Source organism: Gorilla gorilla, chromosome 1 (genome assembly GCF_029281585.2).
Source record: "Gorilla gorilla gorilla isolate KB3781 chromosome 1, NHGRI_mGorGor1-v2.1_pri, whole genome shotgun sequence".
Lineage (NCBI taxonomy): Eukaryota > Metazoa > Chordata > Mammalia > Primates > Hominidae > Gorilla > Gorilla gorilla.
In genome coordinates, this window is record NC_073224.2 from 38,670,313 (window position 1) to 38,695,006 (window position 24,694).

Here is a 24,694-nt window from a genome sequence, read left to right on the forward strand (position 1 = left end):
GAATTAATACAATCAAGAAAAAATAGGTATACAGAAAACACAGACAGTATCAGAGCTATTTAACTGTAGCTTGGGAGCAACTCAATCTTAACACTACTAAATCAAGCATGGCATGAAGAATCTAAGTATTTAGGTAAATTTTAATCAGCCCAGGCACGGTGGCTCAAGCCTGCAATCCCAGCACTTTGGGAGGCCAAGGCAGGTGGATCACAAGGTCAGGAGTTCGAGACCAGCCTGACCAACATGGTGAAACCCCGGCTCTACTAAAAATACAAAAATTAGCCAGGCATGGTGGCACGCACCTGTAATCCCAGCTACTCAGGAGGCTGAGGCAGGAGAATCGCTTGAACATGGGAGGCGGAGGTTGCAGTGAGCTGAGATTACGCCATTGCACTCTAGCCTGGGCGAAAGAGCAAGACTCTGTCTCAAAAAAAAAAAAAAAAAAACTGTCAAATGAAATACAAAAGCTGAAGTTGGTAATGCAATTTATCTTGACAGGAGTAGCTGGTCCCAGTTACTCTAATTGCTATCAAAATGAGGGGAGAATACTCTCAGCTCTCCAACAGAAAACCTAAAGCCAGTCTCCTAATCATGAAATGTGGTATGTCATGACAAATAGTTAGGTGCCTAAAACAAGGGCAGGCACTACCCAGAACATTTTAAAATATGATATTCATACCCTTTAAGAATTTTTATTCCCATGTGTTAGGATCTCTTCATTTGTAGCAGCTGACTATCAGCTGGCATAGGACCCAAATCATGATCCTACTGCTCCAAGTAATTCACATACATCTCCCAGCAACAGCTGTGTAATCTTTATAGTATAGCTAAAAATATAAAGTTCAAAACATTAAATGAATTTCATCTAACATTTAGGAATATGACTGAAAAAGAATACAGTTAATTCATGCTAAAGGAGTAATTTAGCAGAAGGCAACATTCAAAATGATGAGTAATCCAATTCATAAAAAATAAAAATGTTATGGGCTATATTTTAATTTTAGAAGTGTCCTCTTTTTTCCTCAAGATATGCAATGTCTGCAACTGAACTTAAGCATTTTTTCTTATTATTAATTCCTTACTACTAAAGAGGATACCCTTTTGGTTAAAAATTTAGAAACTATAGTTTTCTCAGCATCTTGACATAATTCTATAGCCTCCCACAATTTTTCTAATAACAAAGAAAGACTCTTCTGAAACTGGCTTATTTTTTTATTCCTTGACTGACCTCATAAGCTGCTTAGCTGCAAAAGACTCCTGATATCTTTAATACTCTACCCTGGAAATCCCATTGCTAGTGAGACAGACAGCTATGTCTAACACAAAGTACTCTTCACTGAAAAACCGAATTTTCAGATATTTTCCCCCTTAGTGATAACCAGGAATTTATATTTTACTTAGGGTAAGCCTGCCAGGCAAACCCACATGACTGATCCTTCTACGAGTCAGAACTAGCACTTAATCAGCAAAGAGTCAGGACTCGAGTTTAGCCCTCTCTGGTTTTCAATGTCCTGATCTCTTAAACAAAAGGGTTCCTGAAATTACACCGGCCTTATTACAAAACTAGGAGGACCACATATAGCCACAGTAAAACTAAACAGCTTCTGATTAAACTATACTCCTCAAATAGCATTTAAATTATGAAACAACAATAAAAGACTAGAAATATTCTTTTCCAATTATTAAGCCTGAAAAGAGTGATTTAGCATATATACATTGCTCTAAATCCATTGTAATGTTTCTATGAAGTTTTATTTATTCTAGAAATACACTTTGAAAACTTGATTTTACAGATAGCCACAAAATAAAAACATCATAATCAGGCAATACAGGTACAACTTGGGCAGTGAAGGGTTAAAAACTACTGTTTCTCTGCAGTGGGACAGTCTACTACTTACACACAGCTGACATCTTAAGACTTCAACCTTTCTTTAAATGTTCAAATGAAAATTAAAACATCTGACCAGTGGGATAAAAATGGCAAATAAATTGAACAAGTGGCCACAGCTGTTAGGTGTACTGTTTCTGTCATTCTGATGAGATCTAGGATAGAAGACTTCTAAATCCCCTTCCCACCTCTCCCCTTCTTTTGCCCATACTTTTTAAAAAGACAATAAAAGTCTTCAAGTCAAATACTGAACATCAATCCTACATGTAGGACGTATACCCAAAATAGCCTATTATTTATGTTTCCATTCCGCCGTGAACCAAGTATTCTACCCATAGGAAAATGTAAGAATTTAAACATTAATACCGTATTAAATCATGAGTCTCCATGTTTCATAATGGTAGTGCCTTGGAACAAGGTCAATACTGAAATAAAATATAACCTAAAGTGGGAGATGTTAGACAAAATAGTCGTTATTCATCAAAAATGTCTATGTTAAGACTGAGGAACTGTTCTATATTAAAAGACACAAAGAAGGCCAGGCATGGTGGCTCACACCTACAATCTCAACACCTTGAGAGGCCGAGGCAAGAGGATCTCTTGGGCCCAGGAGTTCAAGACCAGCTTGAGTAATATAGAAACACTCTGTTTCTACAAATTTAAAAATTAGCTGGGCATGGTGGTACACACCTGTAGTCCCAGCTACCCAGGAGCCCGAGACAGGAGGATCACTTGACCCCTGTGAGGTACAGGCTGCAGTGAGCCATGACTGCGCCACTGCCCTCCAGCCTGGGCGACAGTGCAAGAGCATCTCAAAAAAAAAAAAAGACACTAAAGAGATGTGACAATGAAACCCAATGTGCCATGTGAATTGAATCCTGGGCCAGAAAAACAAAAAAGAGTATTTTTCTTCTTTTGCTACACTGAAACTGAACAAAATATTAATAGATGATGCATAAGGCCTACCGAAGGTCCATTCTAACATCATATTCTACTGAGAGCTAGATCCGAAATCAACCTGTTTAACTTTTTATTTAAATCCTTACTTTCTAATCAATGACATTTTAAGAGTTTCTCTCTACTTAACTTTTTTTTTTTGGCAAATATTAATATTCTTTTCCAGTTCTATGCTTCTGTGTTACCGGAATCCTCACAAAACCTCTGCAGTCAGTATTCTTCACTCCTTTTTTAAGGTAAGGAGACAGTTAACGTAAAGAACTGAAGAAACCTACCTTCTTCAGAGCACCCAGCTGGACCTAAAGCCAATTCCCAGTGTTTAACACACTAATGACTCATGCATGTGGTAGAGTTCACTTACTTCCACTTGTAATCCTCCACTTACAAGAGGATTCCTATCCTTGCATACACACATATCAAAAATTTTTAATTATTACTTTAATCATTTGGAAAGAGAATATAAAGTAAATTATATAATATCTTGCTGTTTTCTAAAAGATAATCTACCCAAGAGTGAAAAATAGAACAGGAAAGTGAGAAAGAAGGAATGAAGGGAAAGAGAGTAAAGGGGGAAAGCACAAATACAGAGAGAGTGAAAAAAAAGGAAAAGACAAAACGTATATCCATAATTTAAAAAACCAAAAATTCTAGATTAACATCAACTTGACTGGGTGAGGGGAGACCTCACCCAAGAACACAGAATGAAATAAAGTACCTATCTTATTAAAGAGAAGAGAGTAACATTATTGAGTTTTTTTTAATCAACAGAAATAAACATCTCTATGTTTTAAGGGCAAATGGCTAAGAATACACACACACACACAAATGTATAACCTTTAAACCAGAGAAAGAAAATTCTGTCCATCTATTGGAAAACAGGACAAAAAGGGATGGACAAAAAATAAAAGAATGGGAAAAGGTGTAAAAGACAAAGGAAAGCTGGAATAGCAATCTTAACACCCAGTAAAATATAAAGACAAAATTATAGAAGAATGGCAGCTAACAAAAGAATAGAAATGGAAAATCACCATTTAAAACTACTATAATAATACTTGATTCAGGCAAAAAAAAAAAAAATCAACGGGTGCTAAATCACTGAGTTAGGGAGTGTTAGTTATTCAGTTTCAAAGCATCACTCTACAGTCCACTGAGTAATTAGAGAAAAGGATGTCTTTAAAATGGAGAGATCTGGTGGACACTACCTTAACAAAATAATCAAACTTAATTTCGCAATATTGGGAAAACTGCCATCAGGGGCCTCCAGATGATGGGCTGAAAAGAACACATCACTAGGTAATACAATAAACAGTCCTGCCCAAAAATGTTTAGCCTGAATCCATTCATGCAAAAACAATGAAACAAATCCAAAATGAAACATATCAAAGAGAATAGATCTTTTACAAAACAACTGGCCTGGCCTCCTAAAAGTGGCAACATCAAGAAAGAAAAACAAAGCTAAAGAGAGACTGAAGAGACATGAAAATGAAATGTAATGGTAGAATCCTGAATGGAGAAAGAGGAAGGCTAAAGGGAGGACAGTAAGAAATATCATTGGGAAATCTAAGAAAATCTGGGTATGGAAAGTATATTAGATGATATTCAATTTCCAGAGTATGATAACTGTACTGTGATTATGTAGGAGAATGCCTGTGTTATTCACACTGCGGAGTAAAGTGCTGTGACTTTAATGGTTTGGATGTCTGTCCCCTCCAAATCTCAAGTTAAAATGTGATTGCCGGCTGCGTGCGGTGGCTCACACCTGTAATCCTTGCACTTTGGGAGGCCGCGGTGGGGAGATCACCTGAGGTCAGGAGTTCAAGACCAGCCTGACCAACATGGTGAAACCCCGTCTCTACTAAAAATTCAAAAAAATTAGCCAGGCGCCTGTAATCCCAGCTACTCGGAAGGCTGAGGCAGGAGAATCGCTTGAACCCCGGAGGCAGAGGTTGCCGTGAGCCAAGATTGCACCACTGCACTCCAGCCTGGGGGACAGGGCCGAGACTCCGTCTAAAAAAAAAAAAAAAAAAAAAAAGTGACCCCCTTTATTGGAGGTGGGGCCTGAAGGAAGGTGTCTGGATCATGGGGGAGGAGGATCCCTAGGAATGGCTTGGCGCCCTCCCTGTAGTAATAAAGTAAGTTCTTGGTCTGTCAGCTCACTTGAGAGCTAGGAATGCTGGTTATTTAACGGAGCTTGGGTCCTCCTCTTCTCTCTCCCCATGTGACATGCCTACTCCCACTTCACTTTCTGCCATGAGTAAAAGCTCCCTGAGGCCTCACAAGAAACCAACCAGATACTGGCACCACACTTCCTGTAAAGCCTGCAGAACCATGAGCCAATTAAACCTCCTCTCTTTATAAATTACCTAGTCTCAGCTATTTCTTTAGAGCAACACAAAATGGACTAAGACTGTGACTTACTCTCAAATGGTGCACTCAACACACACGTAGAAAATGAGTAAGACCGCTATTCGGGAGACTGAGGCCGGGAGGATCACTTGAGCCCAGGAGGTCAAGGCTGCAGTGAGCTACGTTGGTGCCATTGCACTCCAGCCTGGGCAACAGTCAGACTCTGTCTAAAAAATAATAATAAATAAGAAAAAAAAAAGATGCAGCTAAAGTAATGTTTAATGGGAAATTTATAGTTTTAAATCCTTATGTTAGGTTGGTGCAAAAGTAATTGTGGTTTTGCCACATTTAATGGCAAAAAACGCAATTACTTTTCCACCAACCTAATACAAAGGCCTAAAAGCAACGACCTAAGTAAGCTTCCTTCTTAAGTTAGAGAAGGCTGAGCATAGTAGCTCATGCCTGTGATCTGAGCACTTTGAGAAGCTGAGGTGGGAGGATTGCTTGAGCCCAAGGGTTCAAGACCAGCCTGGGCAACAAGGTGAGACTCTATTTCTACAAAAAAACTAAAAAATTAGCCAGGTATGTGGTGTGCGCCTGGAGTCCCAGCTACTGGGGGAAATGAGGTGGGAGGATCATTTGGGCTCAAAACTGCAGTAAGCTGTGATCACAACACTGCACTGCAGCCTGGGAGATTTAAGAGGAAAATATATAGCTTTAAACATTTACCAGGAAATAAAAAAGACTAAAAAAAAGAAAAAGAAAGAATATTAATTGGTAAAGCTATATGATGAGCAAAATAATTTTCTTTGTAATATTCTTACAACATTCTTAAAGGTCTGAAATTTTTCCCCAAAAAAAGCAAATTAAAAGAGATCGAAAAATACATGAAGAAGAGGCTATATAGTGATGAAAATGACAGCAAAATATATCTACCCACTTCAAACAACAGGTCTTAAAATATATTCAACAATTAACAGAACTGTCAGAGAAAAATCAACAATTACTCTTAATCAACTCTGTTCAGACTACTGATAGATCAAGCAGACAAAATATAAACAAAAAAATTCAAGTTCTCAACAGTACAAACAGAAGGTTCCAATTACGGCCAGGCACGGTGACTCACGCCTGTAATCCCAGCAGTTTGGGAGGCCGAGGTGGGTGGATCACGAGGTCAGGAGATTGAGACCATCCTGGCTAACAGTGAAACCCCGGTCTACTAAAAATACAAAAAATTAGCCGGGCGTGGTGGCGGACGCATGTAGTCCCAGCTACTTGGGAGGCTGAGGCAAGAGAATGGCGTGAACCTGGGAGGCGGGGCTTGCAGTGAGCCAAGATGGCGCCACTGCATGCCAGCCTGGGTGACAGAGCGAGACTCCATCTCCCCAAAAAAAAAAAAAAGAGAGAAGGTTCCAATTACAAAATACTTACATTAAAAAAGAAAGGCCTAAAAGCAATGACCTACACTTCCTTAGGTCAAAGAAATACATCCCAATGGACGGTGATACATTTTTTTTTCTCACATACCCTAAACATTTATATTACTAAACCATGTGGTAGGCACAAGGGCATACAGATTATGTTCTGATATAATACAATGAACTCAGGAATCAATAATTTTTATAAATATTCAAATTTGGAAACTAAAAAATATAATTTAATAACCCTTACATTAAAAAGGAAATCAATAAAAATCAGGAAACATTTAGAAAATATATGTTAGAGCCAAGGAAGAACTTAAGAGGAAAATATATGGCTTTAAACATTTACCAGAAATAAGAAGGTGAAAAAAAAGAAAAGAAAAGCCTAACAAAGAAAAGCCAAATAAATAAAAAGGAAAGAAATAATAAAGGACAGAAATCAATGAAAATCTAGTCCAAATGAACAATTAAGAAGATAACAAAACCAAAAGCTGTTTCTTGGTAAATATTAATAGCCTAGATAAAATTCTAGTAAGACTCATCAAGAAAAAGACAAAGAAGACCCAAAACAAGAGAAATGACAAAATTATCAGAAGAAATAAAGAGGATTTGAATAGATTGAAAGAAAACAGGTTGAAAAATAGATCAAAAGATTAAAGCAACTGAAATGGCAATGCTCTTCTCCCAACAAAGTAAAACAAAACGAACTCTGCGATGAGACCTTTTTTTAATAGGTGGATTCTACTAAGCTTTTAAGAAACATTCTATTCTTATCTTATACAAGTTGTTTCAGAAAGTTAAAAAGAACAAAAGCTATGGTCATTTTTATCAGGCTAGTATTGAATCTAAAACCAGATAACAATACTATAAAGTTATAGCCTAAATAAAATACTGACTAATCAAATCCAACAGTTTTTTTTTGTTGTTAATATTAAAGGCTAAAAGAAAAAACTCAGGTGGTTATCTTGATAGAAGCAGGAAAACAACTGGACAAAAGAAGAACCTACTTAATAATTTTTTTAATCTATGCAAACCTGGAATAGAAGGGAGTTTCCTTAATTTAGCAAAGGTTATATATATATATCAAAAACCTGTAACAAATATAAAATAGAGACTTCAAAAGCCTTTCCCTAAGTCAACAAATATGACCATGCTGTCTAGCACAGTGCCAGACTGGCCAACACTGTAAAAAATAAGAGTGTAACATTTGAAAAGAAAGAGAGAAAACTGTCACTGCTGCTGATGACATCATCATCTATCTAGAAGAACCAAAACAATCCACAAATAGAATAACATTTCTCCACCAAAATTAATCTACAAATGTAATGCAATCTCAAATTGCCAGTTTGATTCTTTAAAGAATTCAATAAACAGCCTAAAATGTTCATGCTAAAATAAAGGCTAACCAACAGCTAAATCAACCTCAAAAAAAAAAAATAAACTTGCTTGACCAGATATTAAAACATACTATGAAGTATAGCCAACAGTAAGAGATATGAGCACAAAAACAAATACCCAAATAGAACTAAATGAGAACTTACTCTGGGACACAAAGAACTAAATGATAATAAAGGATTAAAAGGTACCCACAAATCAATGGCAAAAACAATAGAAATTTGTTAATGGTTCTTGGCTATCCAAAATGTGAAGACTCAACCTTTAAACAGTCATTCTCCCTAAGTAAAAATAAATAATTAAGCAAATATTTAGAATTATATGTATAACTTCTTAAAAGCTCAAAAGTTTAACTACACAGATGGCTCTTTATTATATAGCGCTTGAGATACATACTTTAAAGCTCCTAAATTATTAAAAGAATAACCCCTGAAATAAATTGAAATATGATAATTTGCAGCTTCTATAAAATTACTTTTATCAATTTAATAATTACACATTAACACTCAAAAATAGTCAATGAAAGTTAGAAAAAAGTGTACCTGCAAATATAACCGTGCTTTTCTCTTTCTCCAAAACTAAGCTCTGTTCATCTTTATATTCAGTACTAGTATCAAACTTCCATTTCAAAAAGGAAAGGAACTGCTATGTTTATTCTACCGCAGCCTCAAAATGTACAGAGGCATTCATTACAGGCATGCTCTGGCTACCCAAGTGCTATGAGTCATGTTTATTTTCAAAGACAACACTTTGAAATCAATCAGAAGGACTGTGAAAAAGTACATTAAGAAAAACATTGGTATCTACCAAATGTAAAGTTTTCAAAATTAGACCATCAGCCAAGATACAAACTTGTAAAACTGAAATCACTACAAAGAATTTCACAAATTTAAGTAGCTAATGGCTATGGGTTTAAATGGTCAAAATAAAAATTGCTGATCACTTGAATCAACCACAAGGAACAAAGAGAGTATGGTGAAATCACACGTGTGGTATAAAATTAATGAAATTATTACCCAGTAGCCTTTTGCATACCAGGTTTTCAGGGGTCACTCATTGTAAATCTTATTTATTCAAAACTTTTTGTGAGTGCTATAATTTCAACTAGAAACTTCTAATAAGCAAAAACTTGCATGTATGCCAAAGAATCTTTAATAACACTACACACTATGAGTAATAACACTGTCATTCTACTAATTAAACTCAAATTTAAACAAGCTACTTTCAGTGGCAGACATAAAAACCAAAATTCCTTATCACTTTGACTTTGAAAATAACACTCTTAGGAGGTATTCTGGGCATAATCAAAGTCCAGGCTCTCTCACTATTTTTATTCAGTGAAGTTATTACTGTTTCTCTTAACTTTGGAAAATGTCAATGACTTGCTGAGGGAGAACAGGCAGGCAGAGCTAAAGGAGGAAAATGAGGGCTTAATATAAATGGGGGTAAATAAATAGGTGGGAAAATATGCCCCAGACAGCTATTAAACAAAGGAAGACTACTATTGTGTGCCTTATCCACTAGAAAAAAACAATATTTTAAAATTGTACAAATGTGGCCAGGCGCAGTGGCTCACGCCTGTAATCCCAGCACTTTAGGAGGCCGAGGCGGGCAGATCACTTGAGGTCAGGAGTTCGAGACCAGCCTGGCCAACATGGTAAAACCCCGTCTCTACCAAAAAAAAAAAAAAAAAAAAAAATTAGCCAGGCATGGTGGTGGGTGCCTGTAGTCCCAGCTACTTGGGAGGCTGAGGCAGGAGAATCGCTTAAGCCCATGAGGCAGGGGTTGCAGTAAGCCGAGATTGCACCATTGCACTCCAGCCTGGGCGACACAGCAAGACCCTGTCTCAAACAAAAACAAACAAAAAAAGGACAATTGATAAAAGATTTAGAGAGGGCTGATAAAGATATGAAAAACATTAAAGCTAGCTAGTAAAGAAATGCAAGTTAAATAAAACAAGATATCCTTTTAGACTTTGATACTTAGGAGAAAACAGTAATGTTAGAGTGGGAAAAGGGCATCCTCATACCTTGTTGATAAAAAAGCAAAGGCTCTTGTCCTTATGCATCAAGAACCTTTGAAACGTGAATATCCACTGACTCCGCAGATTACACTTCTGTAGGTTTCACTTAAAGCATGTAAAATGTTAAACTGAACTACATGATGACTGGAAATTCTGACAAGCGACTGGGTAAATACAATTGTAGATTGAATCTTAAGAAACTGCTGATATTCAACCACTTGTGAATAGAAAGACTAAGCAATTTTAAAATGATATATCTCTACACTCGAAATTGACACCTTCTGATATTAAATAAGGGGGAAGGATACAAAACACTACTTTGGGGAGTGGGGGAGAGAAAAGACCAGTAAGAACATAATATTTAGAAGTCAACTCGATGTCAGGCACTTTTAACATACATCGTCCTTAATTTCTTACCATCATTCTGTGATGTACAGTTACTCCCAGTTCATAGATTTGGAAGCAAGTCTCAGAGAAGTTACAAAAATTTAGGGAACTATTAAGAGGCAAGGCTAGAGTTCAAACCAGGCCTACTTATCTGACTACAATGTCCGAGTTATTTCCACTTCATCACACTAATACATTCCTTTCTGAAGTGTATCAGAAATGATACTCCTTTAAATGCATGAGATAATAAAAATATTTGTTATGTGCTGAGCTGTGCCCCTCCAACACCCACCAAATTCACATGTGAAAATCCTTACCCCCATTACCTCAGAAGGTGACTGTATTTGAAGACAGGGCCTTAAAGAGGTAACTGAGGTAAACTGAGTATACAGGTGGGCCCTAATCGAATATGAATGGTGCCCTTATAAGAAGACAAGATTAGGACAGACACACACAGAGGGAAGATCACTGTGGACAGAGAAGGAGAGCCATCTGCAAGCCAAGAAAGAGGCCTCAGAAGGAACCAACCCTGCCAACACCTTGACCTTCTAGCCTTCAGAATTGTGAGGAAAGTACTGTTTAAGCCACCAGGTCTGTGGTATTTTGTCATGGCAGCCCTAGCAAACTACTACAACACTCTTACCTAAAAATACTGAACATCTTAAAAACCTAAACCTCACATTCCCCTTTTATTATTATTTTTTAATGTTCCTTTTGGATAGATTATGCTTAAAATACCAAAATGGAATTTTTCACAAATACTTTTAATGTTATATTAGACCATTTAAAAAAATACACCTGAATGTGACCTATCAGAATTACCATATTTTGGCCAGGTGCAGTGGCTCATGCCTGTAATCCCAGCACTTTGGAAGGCCGAGGCAGGTGGATCATCTGAGTTCAGGAGTTCGAGACCAGCCTGGACAACACAGCAAAACCCCATTTCTACTAAAAATATAAAAATTAGCCATGCGTGGTGGCAGGCACCTGTAATCCCAGCTACTCGGAAGGCTGAGGCAGAATTGCTTGAACCCAGGAGGCAGAGGAGGCAGAGGTTGCAGTGAGCTGAGAACGCACCACTGCACTCCAGCCTGGGCAACACAGAGCAAGACTCCATCTCAAAAAAAAAAAAAAAAAAAAAAGGAATTACCATATTTTAACATATTAGTTGATAAGCACTCGTACAATCTAGTTAAGCTATAATGTAGTCCATTCAAAATAAGTCAACTTTTGGCCAGACGCAGTGGTTCACGCCTATAATTCTAACACTTTGGGAGGCCAAGGCAGGCAGATCAGTTGAGGCCAGGAGACCAGCCTAGCCAACATGGCAAAACCTCATCTCTACTAAAAATACAGAAACTAGCTGGACGTGGTGGAGTGCACCTGTAGTCCCAGCTACTCGGGAGGCTGAGGTAGGAGAATCCCTTGAACCCAGGAGGCAGGGATTGCAGTGAGCCAACATAACACCACTACACTCCATCCTGGACGACAGTGCAAGACTCTGTCTCCAAAAAAAAAAAAAAAAGTCAATTTTCAATAAACTTAACCAATCACAAAACTAGCCCTTCTCACACAAATCCAATAAAATAACTACGTACACCCCAAGGTCCTGAATAATGCAGCTGAGAGTGCCAGGCACACAGACCTGTGAAGGCCTCACCACGACAGCTCACCCTTTCCTAGGCAGAGTGGAGCAGAGTGTTTCTTACAAGTCCAACACTAAAAAATAATTTATAAATGCAGAGACTACAAACAAACAGAAGAGGACACTACAGCAGACTCTAGATCAGGAGTGTGCAATCTTTTGGCTTCCCTGGTGCACACTGGAAGAAGTGACTTGGGCCACACGTAAAATACACTAACAACAACGACAGCTGATGAGCTTAAAAAAAACAAATCGCAAAACAAAAATCTCATGTTTTAAGAAAGCTTACGAATTTGTGTTGAGCCACATTCAAAGCCATCCTGGGCCACATGTGGCCCACAGGCCATGGGTTGGACAAGCTTGCTCTAGATATAATCACAACTTTGAAAGCTGAAAAGCAGATGGATTAGAGGTAACTGACTTAGTAGACTGAAGAAAACAGAAACTGTCTAGCAGAATTACTGAGGTAATGTACCAAGAATAAAGCCTAGAAAAGTTCAGGAATCCAGAGCAGGGGGGACAAAAAAAAAAAAAAAAAAAAAAAAAAAACCTGGTTGAAATTCTAGATAAGGAGCCATTCATCGAAATCCCAGATATCATAACCCAAACAATGCCATCAGACACTCAGCCCATTACTCTGGGAAGTTTACACAGGAGAGACTGTAAACAAAGGCATTCTGAGGGAGGTATGATGGGAATTAAATGCAAGCCTAAATACTGAATGATAACTTACCACCCACCCACCACCCTCCTTTTCCCCAATTCACCACAGAATTCTGGCAGTCCAGCTTAGACAGGAAAACAAAACAGCCTAAAAAAGAGAGACCTGGAGACACTGACAGGTGAGGGTCCCCACGGAAAGCCAGATTCACCAGTTCATCCCTCAGAGAGGAAGACCATGTCACAGGCCCATACCATGGAAAGACCTCCCAACTTGCTTTAAAAATAAAAACTTTTTTAAAAGCCTCAGGCTTAAGTCTGAACAGATAGGCAAGGAACATCAAACATTTAAGAAAACCTTTAATTTGAAAGATAGGAATCAAAACAGAGCAAGGGAAAAAAAGAAACAACGCAAGGAACAGAATCATAATATCCTCAAAGGGTCGAAAAAAAGATACGCATCCGTGAAATAAGAATGATTAAAAGAAACATTCATAAAACAAAAGAAAAGCTTTTCAAATTAAAGACAGCAGAAACTTTAAATCCAATAAAGGAGTTGGAATATAAAAAACAAAAAAAAAAGACAAAATCAGACAGCAAAGAGTAGATAAAACAATTCAGAAGACCCAAAAACCCCCTAACAAGGAGTTCTCCCTTTTCAGAGTCCATTACCAAAGAAACAACTTTCTAAGCATTGAAGGGCATATGTTTCTAGAATAAAAAGATCCATCAAGGGCACAGCACAACAGACTTTTTTTTTTTTTTTTAACAAAGACTCACATTAAGAAATATCATTATAAAATTTCAGAACACCAGGAATAAGAGAAGATCCTAAAGGTTTCCAGAGAGAAAAAAACAGCTTTCTTATAAGGGTCTTGGAGGCCAGGCACCGTGGCTCACGCCTGTAATCTAAGCACTTTGGAAGGCAGAGGCGGGCAGATTACCTGAGGTCAGGAGCTCGAGACCAGCCTCATCAACATGGCGAAACCCCGTCTCTACTAACAATACAAAAATTGGCCAGGTGTGGTGGCAGGCACCTGTAATCCCAACTACTCAGGAGGCTGAGGCAGGAAAATCGCTTGAACCCGGGAGGCGGAGGTTGCAGTGAGCAGAGATCACACCATTGCACTCCAGCCTGGGCGACAGAGCGAGACTCTGTCTCAAAAAAAAAAAAAAAAAAAAGGAGGGGGGTCTTGGAATCAAAATGACATCAGACTTTTCAGAGCAACTCTAGAAACAAGTCACTTGAGTAATGCCTTCAAAATTTTGAAGAAAAATAATTTCCAACCTTGACTTGTAAATACAGCCAAGTTATCTATCAAGAGTAGGCTCTAACAGATATTCTTAAATATTCTAAGTCTCAAAGAATTTGCTTCCCATGCTTCAATGGGAGCTACAATGAAAAGCAACAGAATAAGGCTGAAAGAATTCCCATGAAAATGGTAAAAATCCCACTCCAGGAAGCAAGCCAAGAAGGCAATCAGTTCAACTGGAACACAAAGTTAGAGGTATCCAAAATAAAAAAAAAAAAAGAAACTGAAAGATTACCTGATGTGTTTATTATATTAAAAGGAGAGTTAAACTTTAGTAGGATAGTCTGAGCTGAGTAAGTGATGAATGCATGGAAAACAAATAAACACAAAGATTAATTAAATCCAGCTAAAACAAAAAGCTGTTTCAAAAAAAAAAAAAAAGTAACCATATTAAAATAGTACACAGCATGGATCCAATGTGAATAGTTATATAAACTTTGATTAACCAAAATTGGTTTTATAACCATATAGAGAAGATGGAAAGTATGCATCGTGGGGAGGAGAAAATGTAAAACAGCTAAACCACTATCTTCCATCATGGCAAGTCAAAAGACAAATCTAAAATTGAAAGAGTCAAAAAAGGTTAGTTTAAGCACGTTATCTGGAAATTAAAAACTACCAAAGAAATATGTCAATGTTGATAGTGGTTCCTCTTGAGAGCTGGATTCTAGCAGGAAAGGGAAAAATGGATTTTTTTTTTTTTTTTTTTTGAGATGGAGTCTCTCTGTCGCCCAGGCTGGAATGCAGTGGCACGATCTTGGCTCACTGCAACATCTACCTCTCAGGTTCAAGTGGTTCTCATGCCCAGCCTCCTGAGTATCTGGGAGCACAGGCATGCGCCACCATGCCCAGCTAATTTTTTATATTTTTAGTAGAGACAGGGTTTTGCTATGTTGGCCAGGCTGGTCTGAACTCCTGGCCTCAAGTGATCTGCCTGCCTCAGCCTCCCAAAGTGCTGGGATTACAGGCATGAGCCACCGTGCCCGGCCTACTTTTTTTATTAGCCTTGTAAAACTACATGACTTTATAAATTATTAATATGTACATGTATACCACTTTGATAAAAATTAAATTTTTAAATCATGCTCTAATTTTTTAAAACCATGCTTTAGAATAATATTTAATTTACAGAGGAAAGTATTCACAGTGTATTTAGGGGAAATCACATTATAGAACATTATGTTCAATAAAAAAAAAACTAGCATTGCCTAAAAACAAACAGGAAGTGTACATACTAAAGTGGTTTTCTCTCAAGTAGTGACATTATTTTGATTTTCTTACGTAATTTTCAAATTTTTTATAATATGTACGCATTATTTTGTAATTTTAAAAGAAAATAAGAAAAGATATAGAAGTTTACTAGAGCTCAAAGATCAAACAATTAAAACAATATTGCTTTCTGTTCCAGTTAGTCTCTAGGACCTACTGTGGGGTTATAATAAATTTGTGATTTTATAATTACTATAAAAATATTGGGGGATACTCTTAACATTTGGTAAGAAAAGAATGATAGGTCCCCAGTAAAAAAAATTCTTTTTTTTCCCAAGTATGCTTGCATTTCATTCATCTGAAACTTCATACCAAGATTATGTGACTCAAGAGAGCTGACTTCCAATTTTAAAACTCTGGATGAAGGGGTCACAATCCAAACTTAAAACTAACCAAATAAATGAACAAAAGAAAACCACTTACAACTTCTCCATGCCTAAAGAGAACTAAAGTTAAAAGAAAAAAAAAAAAGAAACAGCCAACAAAGTAGAGGAATTATTTACACCAATGGCGACATTTTAACGCTAGTACAATCAACCACTCCAAAAGCTGTATTTGGCCCACATACACGCTCAGGAAAAAACAAATAGCAGAATATTCACGACATTATAAGATCCAAAAACTGCAACCAATCCAAATGTCCATCAACCTTAGAATGAATAAACTAGTATTTCACACAATAGAATAAAATGAATGATACAGATGAACGGCACAGATCTAACGTTAGGCCGAAAAAGGCAGATACAGAATATGTACTATGTGATTCTATTCACATGAGTACAAAAGCAGGCAAAACTAATCGACGCTGTTCTGGGTCAGGTGGGGTTACTCTTTGGTGAAAGACTGTGACTGGAAGAGGGCATAAAGTGATGGTTACACGTGTGTACTGAGTTGGTGCTATGTGCCCTTTTCTGTACATCTTATACTTCAATAAAAATTTCAAGTTGAAAAAAGATAATAGTCCCTGTAATCCCAGCACTTTGGGAGCCAAAGGTGGAAGGACTGCATGAGCCTGGGAGTTCTAGACCAGCCTGGGCAACCTTGTCTCTACAAAAAAAAAAAAATCTATTTATTTATTTACGTATTTATTTATTTATTGAGACAGAGTCTTGCTCTGTTGCCCAGGCTGGGGTGCAGTGGCGCGATCTCAGGTCACTGCAACCTCTGCCTCCCAGATTCAAGTGATTCTCCTCCCTCAGCCTCCTGAGTAGCTGGGACTACAAGCGTGCATCACCACGCCCAGCTAATTTTTATATATTTTGTAGAGATGGGGTTTTACTATGTTGGCCAGGCTGGTCTTGAACTCCTGACCTCAGGTGATCCACCTGCCTCGAGCCTCCCAAAGTGCTGGGATTACAGGCGTGAGCTACCTTGCCCAGACAAAAAAAAAAAAAATTTTTAATTAGCCAGGTGTGGTGGCCCACACCTTTGGTCCTGGCTACTCAGGAGGCTGAGGTGGGAGGATCAGTTGAGCCCAGGAGGTCAAGGCTGCAGTGAGCTGTGTTCACACCACTGCACTCCAGCACAGGTGACAGAGTGAGAAAAAGATAATACTCAATGGCCAACAAGCACATGAAGAGATGCTGAACATTTTTAGTCATTAGGGAAATGAAAATAAAAAACCACAATGAAATCAAAAATCACACTCACTAGGATGGCTATCATAAAAAACAAAACACAAAAAATTTAAAAATAACGTATTCGTGAGGATATGGAGAAATTAAAACCCTCATCCACTGCTGGTGAGAATGTGAAATCACACAGCCAAGGGGGAAACCAGTTTGGCCAGTCCTCAATGAGCTAAATGGAAAATTACCTATCATGTAACCCGGCCAATTCCACTCCTAGATATATGTCCGAAAAAACTGAAAACAGGTATTCAAATACTTGTACATAAATCTTCATAGCAGCTCTATTCACAAGAGCTAAATGGTGGAAATGACCCAATGTCCATCAAGAGATGAATAAATAATCAAAATGTGGTATATCCAAACAATGGAATATTAGCCATAAAAAGGGAAGACGTACTGACACTGCTATGACACGGATGAACCCTGAAAACTTTATGCCTAGTCACAGAAGCCAGACACAAAAAGCCATGTACTATATAATTCCATTTACATGGAATGTCCAGAATAGGCAAATCCATGGAGACAGAAAGCAGATTCATGGCTGCCAGGGGTTGATGGGGAACAGGGATTGGGAAATGATTGCTTGGTGGGTACAAGGTTTTCCACTTAGGGTGATGAAAAAGTTCTGGAAGTAGATAGTGGCAATGGTTGCACAACACTGTGGATTTATTTAATGCCACAGAATTGTACACTTTTAAATGGTTACCATGGTAAATTTTATGTTATCTGCATTTTCCCACAGCAAAAAAAATTTTCAAAACAAAAATAATACTTAATGCTGGCCAGGATACAGTAAACACTCTCTACACTTTGGTAATTGGAACATAAACTAAAGCTTTTGCCAAATATTCTGGCAATAAATACTAAATAATTCATATCTTTGCCCCAGTTTATATTTTGCCTTCTGAGGACCAACCGTAAGAAGCAAAAAAGTTTTATATCCAAAGTGCTCACTGTAATACTTACAATAATGCAAAAAAAAGGGGGGGGAGGAGGGATCTAAATGCCAAACTATTGGGGAATGGGTAAGTCAACCATGATACATTTACAAAATTAATTGTGTCAACACTAAAAATGTTTACTAAGGTATGAAATGAAGAATGTTTATATTATGAAGCAAATATTAAAATAGCAGAATACAAATTCTAAAAATACAAGCCAAAGTATACATCTACAAAGACTCAGTATGTGTCCTATGGTTTTGCTACGGACACTATTTTCTTCCTACTTTCTGTCCCTTGAACAAAGCAAGCTCATTTTCATTGCAAGGCCTTTGGACCTCTTCTGCTTAGAGTACTCTTTTCCCTGCTCTCCAATGACTGCCTCCTCATCTTTCAGAGCAACTCAAACGTCCCTCCCTAAGAAGCCTTCCGTGACCACCCCAACCAAGTTAGGCCTTGCCTTCACCACCCATCTTTTCTCACTACACATTTTATCTTTTTCACACTTACTGAGAATAACAGACTTATTGGTACATCCTTCTCCTCCATTCAGCTACCAGAATGTAAGCCCCCTGGGTACATGACTTGTTTAACACCATTTCCCCAGGGCAGAGAACAGTGCCTGGTGGTAATAATAAATATTTGTGAAGATAATAAATATTTGTTGATTAACTTGTTCCTTCTACTTTTTCAGTTTGTCAATTTTATGTGTAATAAGCACATATTTTATTTTTAACACTATTTTTAAATATACAACTAGATCAACAAACAACACTTATTGAACCAAAGAAAATGTGTAACTTTGCTAGATATTTTCTAAGAACAAAGCAAAGGTCTGGTTCAGCCATAACAACAAAAATAACTAATTATAAACTCTTCCTAATAAGGGATAATGCTCTACTACACCTTATAGCATATTTTATTATTAAAGATAGGGAAAAAAAACTGTTTTTTCTACTCTCACACAACACACTCCTGACACCAGATTCTCTGGCAGACACCAAGTGAGTTATGATTTAATTCAATTCTGACACTATGTGGAAATAACATCACATCCCATAGGTTAAGGGATCAGTCCCAGAAGACCACCCCAACTTCTAATGCCAATCTCATGCCCCGGGTTGTGACCTGTGCTTCTGGCCCAATAGCTCTAAATCAGGGTTCCCATAAGCTCTCCCCAGAGCTTAATTTGCTAGAGCAGCTCACAGAACTCAGGAAAACACTTTACTTATGTTTACCCATTTATTAGAAAGATTTTTTTTTTTTTGAGATGGAGTCTCATTCTGTCGCCCAGGCTGGAGTGCAATGGCACAATCTCGGCTCACTGCAACCTCCACCTACTGGGTTCAAGCGATTCTCCTGCCTCAGCCTCCTAAGTAGCTGGGATTACAGGCGCCCACCACCATGCACAGCTAATTTTTGTATTTTTAGTAGAGACGGGGTTTCACCATGTTGGCGAGGATGGTCTCTAACTCCTGACCTCAGGTGATCCACCCACCTCGGCCTCCCAAAGTGCTGGGATTACAGGTGTGAGCCACTGTGCCCAGCCAATACTAATATTTTAAAGTATACAAATGAATAGCCAGACGAAGAGACACATGGGGAAGGTCTGGAAGGGTCCTAAGAGCAAGAGTTTCTGATCTCCTGTAGCTGGGATGTACCCCCAATCGCTGCACTTGGATGTGTTCTTGCTCATCCATCTGGAAGCTCTCCAGACTCTATCCTTTGGGTTTGTATAGAGGCTTCATTATGTAGACATGACTGATTAAATCACTGGCCACTGGTTATCAACTCATCCTTCAGGCTCTTCCCCTTCCCCCCCCCCAGGAGATAGGTTGGTTGCTTCCCCTAGCAACCAGCTCCCCCACCCTGAAGCTATCCAGGAGCCCCAGCCACCAGTTATCTCATCAGCATACAAAAAGACATTTATTACAGTACTTTGGTCAGTCCAAGGGTTTTAAGAGCTGTGTGCCAGGAACCAGGAACAGAGACCAAATATGTATTTCTTATTATATTACAATACCACATTTACCTATTTTCAGACACTCAGAAACCTGTCTCAAATTTCCGATTCCATAAGGTAAGTAACCCTTCCTCCAACACCAATCCTACCTCTATTCCACAACCTCAATACCCTTCTCCATACACAAATAAATCCTTAAGAGTAATACTTTTCTCCCTCTCCCTCTCCCCGGTCTCCCTCTCCCTCTCCCCAGTCTCCCTCTCCCTCTCCCTCCACGGTCTCCCTCTGATGCCCTCTCCCCGGTCTCCCTCTCCCTCTCTCTCCACGGTCTCCCTCTGATGCCGAGCCGAGGCTGGACTGTGCTGCCGCCATCTCGGCTCACTGCAACCTCCCTACCTGATTCTCCTGCCTCAGCCTGCTGAGTGCCTGGGATTGCAGGCGCGCGCCGCCACGCCTGACTGGTTTTTGTATTTTTTGGGTGGAGACGGGGTTTCACCGTGTTGGCCGGACTGGTCTCCAGCTCCTGACCGCCAGTGATCTGCCAGCCCCGGCCTCCCGAGGTGCCGGGATTGCAGACGGAGTCTCCCTCACTCAGTGCTCAATGTTGCCCAGGCTGGAGTGCAGTGGCGTGATCTCGGCTCGCTACAACCTCCACCTCCCAGCCGCCTGCCTTGGCCTCCCAAAGTGCCCAGATTGCAGCCTCTGCCCGGCCGCTACCCCGTCTGGGAAGTGAGGAGCGTCTCTGCCTGGCCGCCCATCGTCTGGTATGTGAGGAGCCCCTCTGCCCAGCTGCCCAGTCTGGGAAGTGAGGAGCGCCTCTTCCCGGCCGCCATCCCGTCTGGGAAGTGAGGAGCGTCTCTGCCCGGCCGCCCGTCGTCTGAGATGTGGGGAGCGCCTCTGCCCCCGCCGCCCCGCCTGGGATGTGAGGAGCGCGTCTGCCCGGCCGCGACCCCGTCTGGGAACTGAGGAGCGTCTCTGCCCGACCGCCACCCCGCCTGGGAGGTGAGGAGCGTCTCTGCCCGGCCGCCCCCTCTGAGAAGTGAGGAGCCCCTCCGCCCGGCAGCCACCCCATCTGGGAAGTGAGGAGCGTCTCCGCCCAGCAGCCGCCCCGTCCAGGAGATGGTGGGCAGCCCCTGCCCGGCCAGCCGCCCTGTCCTGGAGGGAGGTGGGGGGCAGCCCCCGCTCAGCAGCCGCCCCGTCTGGGAGGTGGGGGGCACCTCTGCCTGGCAGCCCCATCTGGGAAGTGAGGAGCCCCTCTGCCCGGCCGCCACCCCGTCTGGCAGGCGTACCCAACAGCTCATTGAGAACGGGCCATGATGACTATGGCGGTTTTGTCGAATAGAAAAAGTGGGAAATGTGCGGAAAAGAAAGAGAAATCAGATTGTTACTGTGTCTGTGTAGAAAGAAGTAGACATAGGAGACTCCATTTTGTTCTGTACTAAGAAAAATTCTTCTGCCTTGGGATGCTGTTAATCTATAACCTTACCCCCAACCCCGAGCTCTCTGAAACATGTGCTGTGTCCACTCAGGGTTAAATGGATTAAGGGCGGAGCAAGATGTGCCTTGTTAAACAGATGCTTGAAGGCAGTATGCTGGTTAAGAGTCATCACCCCTCCCTAATCTCAAGTACCCAGGGACACAAACACTGCGGAAGGCCGCAGGGTCCTCCGCCTAGGAAAACCAAAGACCCTTGTTCACATGTTTATCTGCTGACCTTCCCTCCACTATTGTCCTATGACCCTGCCAAATCCCCCCTCCGAGAAACACCCAAGAATGATCAGAATGATCAATAAATACTAAAAAAAAAAAAAAAAAAAAAAAAGAAATACTTTGAAATAGTCACATTTAAGGCATGAGAATTATTTCAGACTCACTGGTGACAATATGCCAATATTAAATAATGTCGAGAAAAAAAATTTTAATGAATGAGTTTATTCATACAAGTAAATTTCAAATTAAAATACATTTAAAAAGGAACCTAACTACAACTACTCTGTGTTGATGTATGGTTGAAATGCGGATTCACAAGTACATGTTATATATAGTATTTATAATTATATATTGCATCTATATATAAAAATTGAAGATAAAATATTCTTCTATGAAAAGATAAGCTAATTGAGATGCTCAAAAATCAAAAGTGATACCACCAATCAGAACTACAAAGTCAATCTAAATATCTCTGGAGGTGGTAATTCCAGACTCCAATAAAATACAAGCATTCAAAATTTATGGTTACTGAGTTTCTCCTAGTGATTGGAAAACTAACTCCACCCATTAAATTAAGATTTGAAACCAGGCATGGTGGCTCAGGCCTGTAATCCCAACACTTTGCGAGGCTGAGGCGGGCAGATCACCTGAGGTCAGGAGTTCAAGACCAGCCTGGCCAAGTGGAGAAATCCTGTCTCTACTAAAAATACAAAAACTAGCCAGAGGTGGTGGCAGGCATCTGTAATCCCAGCTACTTGGGAGGTTGAGGCAGCAGAATCGCTTGAACCTGGGAGGCAGAGGTTGCAGTGAGCCGAGATCATGCCACTGCACTCCAGCCGGGGCAACACAGCAAGGCTCCATCTCAATAAAAAAAAAAAAAAAGATTTGAAGATGTCCAACTTAAGTGCTGACCTCAGACCAACAAATGCAAATGCATCCTCAGACACAAAAAAGAAAAGGACATTTCCATCTGTCTTCCTTATAGTTAGTTGAAATATACATGTCCACTGACAACTATGACATTATTTCTAAAAGTGAATTTAAATTCTATTCACAAAATAACAACCTAACCAAATAAGCAAATATGTAAATGTACTTCCAGGCCCTGTACATTATCCTTTCATACCACAAAAGACGTTCTAGTACTGAGTGACAGCTTTTAGGCTATGCTTAGATAGAAATTGGGGTTATTAGGATCCTGGCTCAGGATTTAGACACATTATCTGATACATAAAGGTCAGCATAAACCCAAATTAAAAGCACCCATTGCAGGTTCTTATATCTGTGGTATTAAAAAAGTATTTTTTAAAAAACTTAAAACTTAAAAAACTGAAAGGATCTTAGCTGTACAGTGCTAAGTGGACAGTGTGGTGACAGGATGGCAATTAATTTAGTCTCTTCCTTAAACTCAATTTGTATCATCACAACTGGTCAGAGGTATGATTCACGCATGCAACTCCAACTCACTAGTAAGCTTAGGAATAGCCAGCTAAGTAAATTTTACTACTAATGCTTCCAAAGGTTATTAGAATTTACATTCCAACACACAATATGAATAAATCTCATGTGATACTGCCATCTAAACCATCAGAAAGCACCTTAAGTCTCTCCCCTTACCAAAATGGTTAGATAATATACAGTTAATTTTGAACTGAAACTTTCTGTTACCACCAACCTATGATTAAATCCTGAGCAAAATCTTAAGGGAAGGCATAACATTTTTAATTGTTCATCGTAGCTATCAATTATTCTTTCAAGGAAGCTCTCTTAAAAGAGGAAAGTTATCAGTCAGAAGCATTACCAGCCAGAACTAAGTGAATGTAACTGGAATGAGCAGGAAAACATTTATCCTTGAGGCAAAGGAACATAATTTCAGGAACCAGGAGGCAGATTTCCACTACATACCAACTTGCACCTAATCCCAAACAGATTGTTCAACAGCTGTTGCCCTTGCCAAACTGGTCTCCATTCTCATCCAAAATCCCCCGGAGGAAAATGACAATTCCCTGAAAGCAATCAGCCTTACTAGCAATCAACTTTTCCAAAAACTGGGGAGAAAGAAAAAGTGAACCATGGGCCAATATCCCTAAAACCTAATAAAACAATATCCTGCCAGCAGCTCTTTATATGAAAGGTTCACGCATCTCACTTAAAAAAGAATGGTCATCCAGATACAAAATTGGCCACAGGGACTTCTTTCAATCATCTAGTGGCCAATTTGGAACCTTTTTCTCCTCACCTCTCCAAGATAGTACAGCACAGAAAAAAAGGGGAAGATAATCACCTCTCTGTTCCTACTATCAACTTCTGCTTCATATTCACTAATACGTAGTTCACTGATCCTAGACAGGTGCTCAGAACTGTCTCCACCCATTCCACAAATCTATCAAGTGCCTACTTACCAGTCTTTCTTGTTTTCCTCTGAAATATAGATGAATTCTCAGTGATCACTCTACAAAAACTCAACTTAGAAAGTTTCATGTTCTACTTAAAACACTTAAATGAGAACACTATCTCTGTGCTTTAGGTTTTCTGTTTTTAACCACCTTTATACCAGCAACTACCAGGAATCACCTTTAAAAAAATTCCAAAGGATTCTACTCTATACTAAATTACATTGCGTTACATGCAGGTAAAGGAAAGACATGAGCCAGAGTTCAGAGGAGTTTGATGGCACCAGTGGAGAGAGAGAAGGCCTACTTTCTGGCCCACAATAGGAAGGCAAAAGGTTAAAGAAGTCCGAAGACCCCTACAATGGCTTACCTTCTATCCCCAAGATGCCAAGCCTACATCAATTCATCTCCCAAATCAGCATTACTCAAATGTTTAAGGCCTGTGATAAATAAATACACTGCATATACAACCCAGTACACACACACACACAAATGCACAGACACTAAATGTTTCATGAAACACTTGCCATTACCATGTGCAATGTTTCCTGAATATTTTCTATTCTCTTTCATTTGTGATAAATCCTGTTAATAACCTACAGTTAGAAAAACTAACCTACAGTTAGCAAAACACCACCCTTGCCAATCACGGTGGGTCACGCCTGTAATCCCAGCACTTTGGGAGGCCGAGGCGGGCAGATCACTTGAGGTCAGGAGTTCGAGACCAGCCTGGCCAACATGGTAAAACCCTG

At 39.5% G+C, this 24,694-nt stretch overlaps 1 protein-coding gene across 20 annotated transcripts in view; it reads right to left on the bottom strand.

The window, feature by feature from the left end:
- ENAH (ENAH actin regulator) overlaps positions 1-24,694 on the bottom strand; it is a 159,570-nt gene that overhangs the window by 101,779 nt on the left and 33,097 nt on the right. The window contains exon 2 of one of the 20 annotated variants that reach the window (XM_055371992.2): positions 303-420. The exons of the other annotated variants lie outside the window; for them this stretch is intronic. Coding sequence (XP_055227967.1) covers positions 303-352 — 50 coding nt within the window. The 5' untranslated portion in view covers positions 353-420. The remainder of the gene's footprint in view (positions 1-302; positions 421-24,694) is intronic. 20 annotated transcript variants of the gene reach the window in all.